This window comes from Cuculus canorus, chromosome 7 (assembly GCF_017976375.1).
Source record: "Cuculus canorus isolate bCucCan1 chromosome 7, bCucCan1.pri, whole genome shotgun sequence".
Taxonomy (NCBI): Eukaryota; Metazoa; Chordata; class Aves; order Cuculiformes; family Cuculidae; genus Cuculus; species Cuculus canorus.
In genome coordinates, this window is record NC_071407.1 from 12478240 (window position 1) to 12491695 (window position 13456).

At 39.6% G+C, this 13456-nt stretch overlaps 1 protein-coding gene across 1 annotated transcript in view; it reads right to left on the bottom strand.

Moving 5' to 3' along the window:
- Positions 1-13456, bottom strand: part of CFAP58 (cilia and flagella associated protein 58) — a 64770-nt gene that overhangs the window by 40105 nt on the left and 11209 nt on the right. Inside the window, exons 3-9 of the mRNA XM_009555497.2 lie at positions 12705-12853; positions 10740-10896; positions 7986-8180; positions 5225-5362; positions 2892-3051; positions 1449-1531; positions 100-291 (exon numbers count right to left, since the gene is read on the bottom strand). Coding sequence (XP_009553792.2) covers positions 100-291; positions 1449-1531; positions 2892-3051; positions 5225-5362; positions 7986-8180; positions 10740-10896; positions 12705-12853 — 1074 coding nt within the window. The remainder of the gene's footprint in view (positions 1-99; positions 292-1448; positions 1532-2891; positions 3052-5224; positions 5363-7985; positions 8181-10739; positions 10897-12704; positions 12854-13456) is intronic.

Here is a 13456-nt window from a genome sequence, read left to right on the forward strand (position 1 = left end):
AAACTTTCTCCCACCAGTATATTAGGAAATTAATATGCTATCCTTAGAGTTTTGAGAGTAAGACAGGAAAGAACCATTTGCACAGAAAGCTGCTCTTACCTTCTGTCTGAGCTCACTGGTTTCATTGATGAAACAATCTCTCTCCTTCTCCAGCTGGTAAATAATCTTCCTTTGCTTCTGAGCTTCATTCTTATAACCATGGATCTCTTGTTCCAAGTTTCTCTTTGACTGTTCATGGAGCTTCACCAACTGTACCTGCTTTTGAGTGGCACTGGTAGCCTTGAGCAAGTTCTACAGGGAACACAAAATAATTACTCAAGCTGAAAAGGCAACACCATCGCTACTATGAGAGCAACACACCATTGCCTAAGTGGATCATGGACTTCCAATGTTATTACCCCTTATCTAATTTGTCCAGTTGAAATACTTGAGCCTTAAATCTGATTTTGAAAAAACTCTCTAGCAGAGCCACTGAACAGTACTTTTTCTGATTTGAAGTTAAAACGCTAGTGTCTGCACTACAAAAAAAAAAAAAAACTATAGGATTGTTTACAAGTGGGTGTAACTAATGGCTGGAAAAACCTTACCAGCTTTAAGGCATTTGGATTGTAAAGCATGCCAATAGCCAGTGACATAAATAATAAAGCCAAATATCCTTCCCTCTTGTGCCCTAAATAGCAAGTTCAAACCATAAGTTAACCAAGCTTCATTTAAGATTATACATAAGGATTAAACAGAAAACACCAAGATACCATCTTTACAAAATCTGCCTCCTGGTCTCCCTTTGAATCTTTCCCTATACAAACCAGGTATTTTCTACCTGACAAATCTGAGCCTCTGCTAAAATCAGTACACAGAGCAGTGAATCTATACCAAGTAAAGCTCCTCAGAAATACTCTTTTAGCACTGAATTTACTAGATTACACTTCAGGAATGCACATAAACATGAGATGCTACCCTGCAGTACAAGAACCTTGGACTGATGGAAAACGGCCACTATGAGAAATGGACCTAAAAGCAAGGACTAGTATTAACACAGCCTGCCAAGCTCCTACATGATGCATCAACATTACAGTTTGTTCTTTTACTATCAAAGACTTAGTTTGACTAGATTAATATTAAACTTCATAAAAATCACAATTGTAATGAACTCTTCGGATACCAAATAACAGGCTTGCAATAAAGGTGAACACATGCAGCATTTTTTAACTCCCTGATGGCTTATATATTAAAACTCAGAAATCTCTTGAGTGTTTATGGGTACTAATGTCATTTCAATGCACAGAAAAGCAGCAATGTAAGCATCTACTTAAGGAAACCTGAATGCTTTACTTAACAATATTTATTGTAGAACATTTTTGTGTCAGTGTGGGTGTTTAAAATACAGACATTTCATTCCCAAGCCATTAGATTTGTTGATCAGTATTATTATACCAGTGCAAGCTCACCTTACTTAGCATATCCCTTTCCCTCACAAGCTCATTTATAGCTTTCTTGTCAATCTCCATCTGCTTTTTAGTAGCTTCAACCTCTAGAGAAAAAAAAAAAAAAAAGGAAAGATTAAACGCTGGGTTCAAACAGTAGAGCTGTTAAAAGTGCAGAAACAACCTAGCTGACTTTTTTAAAGGTCTGAACAGTTAAATTAGCTGTGACTAGGTTTTGCAACCCCAGGTATCAGCTAGTGATGTTAATTCTTGTTTGCGTACTTAGAAGAACTCAGGCACAGTAATTAATGGTATGAGAACTTATTATAGTTGGATGTTCAAACCAAGATATCACAAAGAACTTGTATTTTCAGAAATCATGGAGTACACTGAAAATCAGAGCTTTTGAAAAAGCTTCAATGTGAGCGCCCAAAAACCTAGGCACTTTCAGAAACAAGGACTTTCAGAATTATTCCGATTTCTTTATGTGAGATCCCTTGAAACAGTGAAATTCTACTGGCTTAGTGGAGTTAAAACTACTTGCCATGTGTCAAGATTCACACCAGACATGCGCTATTAAAAAGTTATTAAAAGTCAAAGACACATTCTCCCCATATTTTAAAGCTAATTAAAACCTACTGCACTAACATTGCAACTCATGAAATGCAGTACTTTGGAAGGGTAAGATGCGTCAAATGTTGCAAACAGAACATGACCTTAAGCAGTACTAGCAAAATGCTTGTGGGAAAGCTCTTCCACCCTCACAGACACCCATGAAAAGCCAGATGCATGACTATCCATAAGTGCATTTATATGGAGGGATCCATATATCTCATACATGCAGTGCCTCCAGGATGCAAGCTAGAAACAAGGAAGAGCAGGGAGATACATTTATGACAGTATTCACCAACTTGAACCAAATGAAGTTTCTAGCAAAGGGGTTTTTTTCTGCCCCAAAACACAGCGTCTCATAAACTCAAACATTCTGCCAGATTTAAATATTATAAAGCTCGAGTATCAAAGCTGACCACTGAAGTCCCAAACATACCAGGACTAAGTTTATCACCCTGCTTGCACTTAATCATTTCCAGGCTCTAAGTATTCAGCAGAATTAAAGCAAGAAAAAAAGCGTCCCAACCATGTCTGATTTCAGTAAGATCCAAGATTGCTCCTCTTACACAGATCAGTGTAGGAGCAATAAATGTACTTGGGGATGAATCTACGTGACATGACACAAACTGGCACACCACAAAACTCAGCTATGTCTGTTTTATTTTCACCCCACATATGTTAGAGTATGATAATTCTGTAGCCCTAGAAGGTTTCTAAATGCTGCTGTAGATTACAACTACAATTTATACAGTCTCATACTAGACACAAAAGGAGAACGATCCTAACAGGAGAGTATACCCTGAATGAATAAATTACAACTCAGAAGACAGATCCATCCATCAATTAGATACCTACCTCTCTCCAGTCCAGATATTTTATTTTTCAGAGTGTTTCTCTCATGTCCTGCATCAACTTTCTGTTCCTCTGCAACACGCAGCTTATTCTGGAGAACATCTCTTACTTTATTCAACTTCGAAATTTCAAGGCGCAGCTGAGTCACTTCATCTTCTCTGGCCTACAAAAACAACAAAAAGGAAAGAGAAGAGAAAGCATTCCCAGAAAGAAAATACCTCTGCACTTAGTGCATACTTATGAAATGAAATTCAGGAAGCAAAGATATAAGTGCTGTGGGTCACCTGAGAGAAGATAATTTGCTAATTGGCATTTAAAATAATTTAAACAAAGCCAGCTAGGGCAAGGAAAACGATAATCAAATCTTATGCTTTAAGGCTGAAGATGATCAATAAATAATCCCCAGCTGCAAACCCCACACAGCACTACCCAATTAGTCCTGCAGATTAAACATGGGTAGCTCTAATTTCCTCTGAAGTATTAGGGATAGTGACTGTGATGAAAAAGATGTTTATAGTGTGGTCTGGTTTCATATGCCTAATAGCAGGTATTTGTTATTCCCTCCTCTTTTATAACTTATGGTTCTAAAGAAAAGGCAAAACATAGAGTTCATCTCATTTGCTATAGAATTAGAGGCGAAAATAATAAATCAAAACACTACATAAAAATTAAGGAACTGGTTACCAGGAAACGTAACCAATAATCACAATAGAAATTTGTGTCTTTCCTTTTAAGATGTAAGTACAACTCCCTTGTATAATTCAGTGCCACTCAGGTTTTACAGCCATGACAAACCACAGTGTTCCAGTTACAGCCTCAGAAACTGACTCTGTAAGATGGTGAATCCTGCTAGGTGAGTATCCTCTGGGAGGATGTGAATCTCCTCAATTGTTACTGACAATAACCTTCAAGGGATTTATGAATACTTTCACAGTTCGGGTTGCCCAACACCATAGTGGAGGCACTCGGCACACTGCAGCTTGAGACTGCAAGCACTGTGTCTCCAAAAGGGACATCTCAGCTCATGGCTGGGGCTCTTAGATGCTTTAATAATTGGCTTAATTACTAACTGGGCAGTATCTATTTGTTTGTTCCCACAAGTCCATATGCATGACACAAGTTCCATCAACTTTGATTATAGAATCAAAATCCCCCTTTTGACACTCTAGAGCCCCAAATGTAAGTCACATTTGAACATATTGTTCATCGGTTTAAAAAAAATTATGGTATTGCTAGAAGTAATGATAAACCCAGATAACCTGGAAAAGACACTAAATTGTTTCTCAGAAAAAAAAAATAAAAAATAACCTCCCATCTGCTTAGCAAAATACAACAGAAAACAAGCTCCTATCATACAGCCCATTAAGGATCCAAATAAGATTCTTCTGTGCTATATTGCTTAGGAACTGAGCTTTTAATCTGTCAGTGGTTAGTTTTTATCATTCTGACTAACAGTTTCCATTTGGAAAAAAAAAAGGGTCTCTATTGGCAAACAACCCTTTTATTTAGATGAGTTGGTTATACTCGACTAAATCTTGGTAAGATAATGATTATCTACCTGAATTTTCTAATGTTCACTGTCTTAACCCCAGCAATGATACAAACTGCAAGACATGGTAGACAGAGTAATAACCTCTAACACTTATATATTACCCTTTATCACAAATGCTCTCAAATACCCTAAAAAGTATATGCAGGCATCATTTAATTCTTCCCCAACTGAAACCGCTTCTAAGTGGTAGAAAATAACTGCTAAACAATGCAAATGCAGGCAAGAAAATCACTTAGATAAGAAAGTAAACACCATCTTGGTTACTTATATTTAACTTCCCTGACATACTATGGTGGGGGGAAATTTTAACATTGGAAGCAGGTCCTTTCAGCGGAAGACCTCCAGGACACTGTCATTATTATTTATTACCATTTTTCAATGGGTTTTGGTAACATTCAGATTATAGTAATCTCCCTAAAAAAGAAAGTCACAGCTCTTACCTGAAGGTCTCACAATCTGAAAAAAAAGACCTTATGCTTGTCAAAAGTGCCGTGCACCCTTTATGGACATGGTGTGTTGAGTATCTTGGGTTATGTATTTTATGAAACACAGCTCTTCCAGCAGGACAGGTGCTACACTGCCAGGTGACAGGGTTGGAGGCTGCACTGTGGTACTGCCACAGAAAGAATGACAGCCAGATATATTCCTAAAAAAATCCTCTGATTTCCCCCAAAACTACCCATCAGGAGCTATAAGTACAAGAACTGAGGTTATCCCTTTTCCAAGTGGTAAGACTGCATTCAGTGATACAGTTGACAGGATGTGTGCACCTTCTGGTACTTACTTTCAATTCTGTTGTCTTCTGCTGGATGTCCTTCATCACCTCATCAAACACCACATTGTGCTGCTCCTTCTCTTGCAGGAGCTTACTATTTTTCATCTGAAATTGCTCAAGTTCCTTCCCAACTTTTTCACTCAAGATCTGTTAAAGAACAATCCTATTAATTCTTTTTAATCTCATTACAATATCTACATATACATGAAGACAGAACCTTCTGTCTCCCCGGGAGATAAAAGCTGCCACAGATTGTTGTCTCCTTAAAAACCACTCTACATTGCTGATGAAATTACTAATACGAAATATGATACATGTTCATATTGACTAGGGGAAATGATAATTTCTAATGAATAGCACAGCACCAATTTTCTGGGAGCTTAGCAGGGCTCTCTTGCAGGTGGTAGATAAATATTTAGTTCTTGTTAGGCATTTGGCAAGCATCACATAACACAATTTGCTACATATAATTACTGAAAATGAGTATGAGATTCAAATTACTTCTGTCATCAGAGGGCAGGGAAGCTCTGTTTCTTAGCAAGCAAATCCTACAGTAATATGCTGATAGTAATTCTCTGCATACATGGTTTGCTGAGACCAGGACACAATCATTTTCCGTTCTAATTTGTCTTCAGTCAAAAGCCCGGAACAGCAGTTCCATAGTTTCTATGGAGAAGATATACTTCAATACTGGAGCTGACCCTATTTTCTTCTGCTTGATGGGACTTACTCTAACAGACATTACTCCATAAGTGAGAAAAGAACAACCACAATATTTTTCACTTCAAGCATTAGTGTGTGATAAACTGATGAAGTCAATCTGTACTATGACCTTAACAAACATTTAAGGAAGATAAGTGGAATGTCCCTCTTCTGAAGGCATGAAGAAGTAAAGACAATGTAAAAATAAGGAATGCTGTTTCTTGTATTGCAAACATCAAGATAACACTGCGTTTCAGATGATTCTTATTGAGATTTGGACATGGGTGGGATGAAGCCTATGGTAGCTGTAGAATAAGAGCAGGCACCACAGGCAACTACAAATCGGTTGCATCAAATCAGTGATATTCAGAAAAATATCAGGTCTTATCTGTATCTCTTTAAGTGAAGTATTTTACTAAGATTCTATGTTGACAAAAAATTGTCACGGACTTCTACCTTCAGAAATTCAGGGACCTGAAGGGAAGAAAAAGCCATAAAAGCCATAAATTTACAAGATATACACAACTCCTAAAGAAGTTTCCCTCGAGGTAGAACTGTTTAACAGTGATGAGATCTCCCCTGCCATTTACAGAAACTGCTTCTCTGAGAGTTTCTCAAAGTCAGGGGAAATGGACTGAAAACCTGAAAATTCAAACACTTGCAGGACACAATGTTAGGACATTTCTAGATAAAGTTTTTGAAAATCAATCAAAAAGGTTTATGAAGATAGTTCTCTACCCTTTCACAGAAACTATTCCACAAGCTTGAGAGGTAGATAAAAATTATTGTGACAGAGAAGAAAGAAGGTTTCAGAGGTAAAACGACTTTACCAATGGCACTATAGTCAATCAGGGCAGCAAAACTGGCAATATATGTCAGAAGTCCAACCTGACAGTCACCAGTACTGTCATCAGATCATCCAAAGTCTGTGCTCTTCACAGACTTTGTCTCATTTGCTGTGATCTTTTCAAGATGATCTCGAACAATATCATTGCAATCCACTACTGATTTCTGTGAGGAAATCTAGCTGAAATCTGTCAGCAAGCTTTACATATTTATATAAAAATAAATATTTATTAAAATTTATTGACTTGAAATAATCTTCCTCCCTCTCCTTTCAGGAAAACCCATTTTATTCCTACTTTGAAATCTGACCCTGATCTTAGACCCGGAGAATACAGTGTATCATAGAATCATAGAATCATAGAATCACCAGGTTGGAAAGGACCCACTGTATCATCGAGTCCAACCATTCCTAACAATCCCTAAACCATGCCCCTCAGCACCTCGTCCACCCGTCCTTTAAACACCTCCAGGGAAGGTGACTCAACCCCCTCCCTGGGCAGCCTATTCCAGTTCCCAGTGACACTTTCTGTGAAATTTTTTTCCTTATATCCAGCCTGAACCTCCCCTGGTGGAGCTTCAGGCCATTCCCCTTTGTCCTGTCCCCTGTCACTTGGGAGAAGAGGACAACTCCCTCCTCTCCACAACCCCCTTTCAGGTAGTTACAGAGGGCAATAAGGTCTCCCCTCAGCCTCCTCTTCTCCAGGCTGAACAACCCCAGCTCTCTCAGCCGCTCCTCATAAGACTTGTTCTCCAGCCCCCTCACCAGCTTCATTGCTCTTCTCTGGACACACCAGAGCCTCAACATCCTTCTTGTGGTGAGGGGCCCAGAACTGAACACAGTACTCAAGGTGCGGTCTCACCAGTGCCGAGTACAGAGGGAGAATAATCTCCCTGGACCTGCTGGTCACGCAGTTTCTGATATAAGACAAGATGCCATTGGCCTTCTTGGCCATCCGGGCACACTGCTGGCTCGTGTTCAGTCAGCTGTCAACCAACACCCCCAGGTCCTTCTCCTCCAGGCAGCTTTCTAGCCAGACTTCTCCTAGTCTGTAGCACTGCATAGGGTTGTTGTGCCCCAAGTGCAGGACCCAGCATTTGGCCTTATTAAACCTCATGCCACTGGTCTCAGCCCAGCGGTCCAGCCTGTTCATCTCGCCTTGCAGAACCTCCCTACCATCCATCAGATCCACGCTTCCACCCAGCTTAGTGTCATGTACCCTACCTTCTGCTCTTTTAGATGCTGCTCCAGTTTCAGTTGTTCCTCTTTGTTCCTCTGTATATGTTGCTGTAAATTCTCGATCTCAGCCTGTTTGTTACTCAGTTCAGCTAAAACATCCTTCAGATCCTTCTCCATTTTTTCCTTCTTTCGAGCCTCTCGTGATGCTTCATTCTGATGCATCTGGATTTCTTCCTGAAGCTTTAATAATCAAGAAGACAAAAGTTAAGTTATGCTGCCCTTTATTCAGGAATAAGGCCTCTTGCCTTTCCCTCTACTATGCTTGATTTTGAAAACCACAGCTTCTGTACCACTGTACCCACTACTACATGGAATATGCCAGGTCTTTTCAGAAGTAAATAAATCCTCTACTGATTGAGCAAAAAAATCCTGCACAAATGAATCTATTTATTGATGATAAGAATTGTTAAGCACTGGTCAGTTCATCAACACAGAAAGGTCTGATGCAATTCAGACAAAAGGAGTCTTCTGGAGATGCAGTGCCACAAGTGTATTTTCAGTTGTAAGTTAGTTTTCTGCACAGAATCATAGAATCATAGAATAATCAGGGTTGGAAGGGACCTTAAAGATCATCTATTCCAACCCCAGATCAGGCTGCCCAAGGTCCCATCCAACCTGGCCTTGAACACCTCCAGGGATGGGGCAGCCACAACCTCCCTGGCCAACCAGTGCCAGTGTCTCACCACTCTCATAGTGAAGTAATTCTTCCTAATGTCCAGTCTAAATCTGCTTCTCTCCAGTTTATACCCACTTTCCCTGGTCCTGCTCCCACAAGCCTTTACAAATAGCCCCTCTCCAGCTTTCCTGCAGGCCCCCTTCAGGTACTGGAAGGTCGCTATAAGATCTCCTCGGAGTCTTCTCTTCTCCAGGCTGAACAAGCCCAACCCTCTCAGCCTGTCCTCACAGGGAAGGTGCTCCAGCCATCAGATCATCTTTGTAGCCCTCCTCTGGTCCTGTTCCAACAGCTCCATATCCTTCTTACACTGAGGATTCCAGAACTGGACACAGTATTTCAGATGAGGTCTCACAAGAGAGGAACAGAGGGGCATGCAGCATTAAAACTAACTTGAGCTTGATGTTGTATTGCAAGGTTCTTTATTTTGATTTTTCTATCGCACCAGCAGAAGCACTTATTACACTGATAGAAATTGAAACATAGAGATGTCAGATCAGTGTTCTTTTCCACAACTGTTCTCGGTCTTTCAGCTCTCAAAGATCCGCTGCTGAAACTTTGAAAGAGGAGCTTCTCTCATAAATGGACTGTCTTATGACTTCTGCTCTCTCTCTCCCCAAAAATATGATGGAGCAGAATCAGCAGAGAGGAACCACAGGGGGCTGATCCACATGGAAATATTCAGTTCAACCAGGGACCAGCAACTGAAAAATGTTCTTCGCCTTAAAATTCCTTTCTCTCTGAGCCCACAGCTGAAAAGTTGCCAGAATTGATGTCTTCAACAGGTTCTTCAAAAAGACATTGTCATTTAAGCAGTCTGAAATGGAGAATAATTTCATACCGGGAGAACGGGAGGTGGTTACAAATGCTGCAAAAATCCCATAAATTTAAGGGCTGATGAAGTGAGTATCAGAAGATTAACGCTGGCAAGATTCGATAAGTTTTGACGAGAGTTTCAATCCTCCTCCTTTTCTCGCATGCCCACAATGCTGTCAGAAAAGCAAAGATTTATATTCTCTTGTAACACATTCCCAACCATCTGCTTTAGAAATAGAAATTAATTCCGTGCATGAAACCTAGGCTGATTATTACTTTCCTATTTGTGATTAATAAAATTGTAAGTTAAATGCTGCTTCTCTCGTCTCTGTTCTTTAAGTGTTCTTTTCTGCTTTTGCATTCTACTTTTATCTTGCTCCAGCTCTCATTTATATTCTACTTTAAAGTCTTCTATTCTTTCTATTCATTTTGATGTATCAGAGTTCTGTATCTCATCTTCCAACCTCTTCTACTTTCTCCCCATTTAGTGAGCATCCTATTGATCTTCAGTCGTCTGTACCTCTAGCTGCTAAACACATTTAAAGGAAGCCGTACATATTGATCAGTAAAGAACAGTCTATGCATATGGTCAGGAAAACAGAGAACCTAACTTAAAGAGGAGACAAAACAAACCAAAGCTGAGATGGAATATGACTGCTCCATTCAGACACTGGTGAGGTGAAAAATTACTTAAACTGAAAAACAGTAGGCAGGAATCAGTGTGAAGAATAAAGTAGGAGGTCTCTAACCACTAGAAAAGCGAGGTTCCAGAAAAGCTTCCCATAAGAAGTAGTGCAGAAAATAGCCCGATTAGCTTTTAAGTCAGAATTTGATACATTATTAAAAATGATAGTATGGCATCATATGACAACCACTGCCTACAGCAAAGCATTTCCATTCCAGGTCTATGTTCTAAGTGGTTCTTTGGAGGCATATAAGGGTTTAGAATGCAGAAAACCCCCACATCTCTAGTATGAAAGATAACTATGATTCAGGCAAACGCTGGCCTCATTCAGGGTATCGGGAAGCTATGGAAGCAGCTGGTACATGACAATACACTTTGCAAAGGACATAGCCTAGAAGTAGAGAAAAATATAAAAAGCATCCATCACAAACTCCTTTCTGAGCACTCCTGAAATGTTTGAGCTGTGAAAGAGCATGTAGTAACATACTAGTCAATGGAGATCAACTGCAAGAGGGAAGAATGGTTCAGGACAAAGCCTAAAATCATCACCTGTATATGTACAGACCTGTATAATGGATTGATCTGCCTCATTCTTTGCTCTCTCTGTTTCCTGCTGCTGTTCTGTGGCTTGAGTTAGACTTTGACGTAATTCCACAACCTCTGACAAGAGTTGGTCTCGCTCCTTTGTTATCTCTTCTTGAAGTTTCAGCAAATCCTGGATACTGGAAGCAAGGAAAAATAGTCAAGCAGTGTCACAGTCCCTTCTGTTCTTCCTTCTATGCCAAAGCAAGATATTTTGTGAAAAACAGTTTAGAAGTATCTTATTTCATTTTAAACTCCTCTTTGATTAAGACTCTGCTGGTCAATTGAATCATATGTTCTATCTATTGTGATTGCAGTCACCATCAACATAGGCAGCTTTAAAATCTAACCTAGTCCAATAAATCACTCTTTCTTGTTATCCTTATGGGTCTCTCCTTATGAGTCGGAAGAAACCTTCAATTTTCCAAAGAGGTAACAAGGAGCAAATTTCCTTCTCTGTCCATTGCAAAATTACTAAGGGACCAAAAATGTTGCATTGTTGTACCCAGTCTTTCTGCAGTTTACCTGACTGGGCTCCTAACCGGGTTATGTCTTACAGTCACGTAACGGAGGAATAAAACTGACTCACCAATTGGACACATTTACAATCTGAAAGAAAGGCCAAGCAGTTTGGGTTCAAGTTCAACCTTAAAAAACAGCCTTATTGTTCTAAAAGACTGCAGCCCTATAGGGCTGAAAATCTACAAAGGAGTTGTCTAGTCCCATGGCCTTGTTACTGGACAGAGTATTTCAGCACAGAACTGGAAGGGAATGCAATGCACGGGGAAATTTAAGAAGGAACTGTAAGCAGGTAGGTCTCAGCAGCTGGAAATGGCAGAAGTGAGGTCTTGGCAAAGGGATGGCTCCCGGCTCTTGCAGGAACATACAAAAAGCAGCCACAGAGAGCTGTCTTCATGGACAGTCATACTAGTGTAAGGCTTGATGACCAAGCTTTTAGATCCAAGAAAACCTGTTACACAGGTCCATAGCCTTTCAGGGCCAAAAGGTGGAGTAAGGGATTCCTCATGCAATGAGGTGGTTTATGTGCTGGCATGTTCTTAGGAGGGTAAATGTTTGAGCACACTAAAGGCCTTGTTCACAGACACAAGTCTTGTTTATGCAGCCTCGATATACAATGCGTGAGGCAACGGAGATAAGCATGCCCCATACACACCCTGAATACATAACATACATAAACACTTCATAAAGTCTGGAAATTTCAAGCCAGAACCAGCTGGGCCAGCCATTAGCAATCTCAATAGGAAGTGCACAGGTCATAGGGTCTATACACTTAATCTCTTCTTTGACTTTACACTTAATCTTACAGCATAAATAGAGTCCGAGAACCTAATACTATGAATGCTGGCTTTTGGGGGGCTTTTGAGCAGCTCCCGAGGATCATTATAATTTGCACACTGTAGCAGCTAAAGGCTGCGCCTGAGACTAGATCCCTCTGTGCCAGCAGCTGCATAAGGTTTTAGTAACAAAAATCCATAGCCTTGAAAATGTATAAATACAAGCAAGAATACAAACAGCAATAATGCCTCATAATAAAGCTGGGAACAAAAGAGAAATTGAGTATCCTCCTTCCTTGACTTATCTACTTGACCCTGCTGCCATCACATGTGAAAATGTTGACAGAATCCTCTTCTTAGAGACAGAGCATGTTGAGATGCTTGTCAGATAAAACAATATGACGGATACTGAGAAAATGCATAAAATTGATTTTTATTTGATTTTCAGCTTAATCCAATGCTGAATGAACTCGCTCAGAGCCTGATTCTGTACTTGCTCACTGCATAAACGCATAGACCAATAAATATGCACTCATGAGAAAATTAAAATGCAGAAAAGACACCTCTCTGTTTTCCAGTGTCTAAATGGCTAAACAAGATGTAGAATGATAGAAAATCAGATCAGGCTCTCCCCTTTCCTGGGAAAAACTCACTTGTGCTCCTGTTCTGTGGATAGACCAGATCTTTGCTTCACCAAATTAGTTAGGCGTGCAATTTCCTCTTGCAGTGATTTAATCATTTCCTTCGCTTTCTGTTCCTTTTCATAGGCTGCATCCACCATTTTCCAGGCTTTTTCAAGCTCCTAGTATATAAAAAAAATTACAAAAATTAAATTGGGTTGAAAATCAACAACAAATTAAAAATTAATTGGCTTGCATTTTGGTTAATTAAGAAAATGTATTTTGATGTCTTTTCATGCTTAGATTCACAATATTTTTCTTCACCGGTTGCCTTTTCTTTCGGACAAGGTTATAGCAAACATTTTCAGCATTCAGGCTGTGTTAATTTACACCACAAAAACTCCACTGCATTTTCTTTAAAACATAGATCTGAATATTATTAAATCACACTCCATGAAGTTTTGATCATATGAGTCCCACTACTATCTAAATTTTTACTGAAAATTCACTGCTTACAGAAGCAACATCCCCTTAAGTAGCTCACTTATGTCTGAAGAATCTTATTAATTGCTATGACAATGAACACCCAGTTTCATTTGCCTGAGAAAAAGATGTTACTCTGGACGTTTTTCCTTTGTTGTTCATTTTCACCTGTGAGAAGCTACTGTATTTTGATTTAGCTATATATTTAGTCAAGCCACAGTTCTTATGTCAAATTTCAGCACATGGAATTACTTGAATGACACAGTCGTGTGCCTCTCCCTAGCCCAGCGTTCAAAATCCAT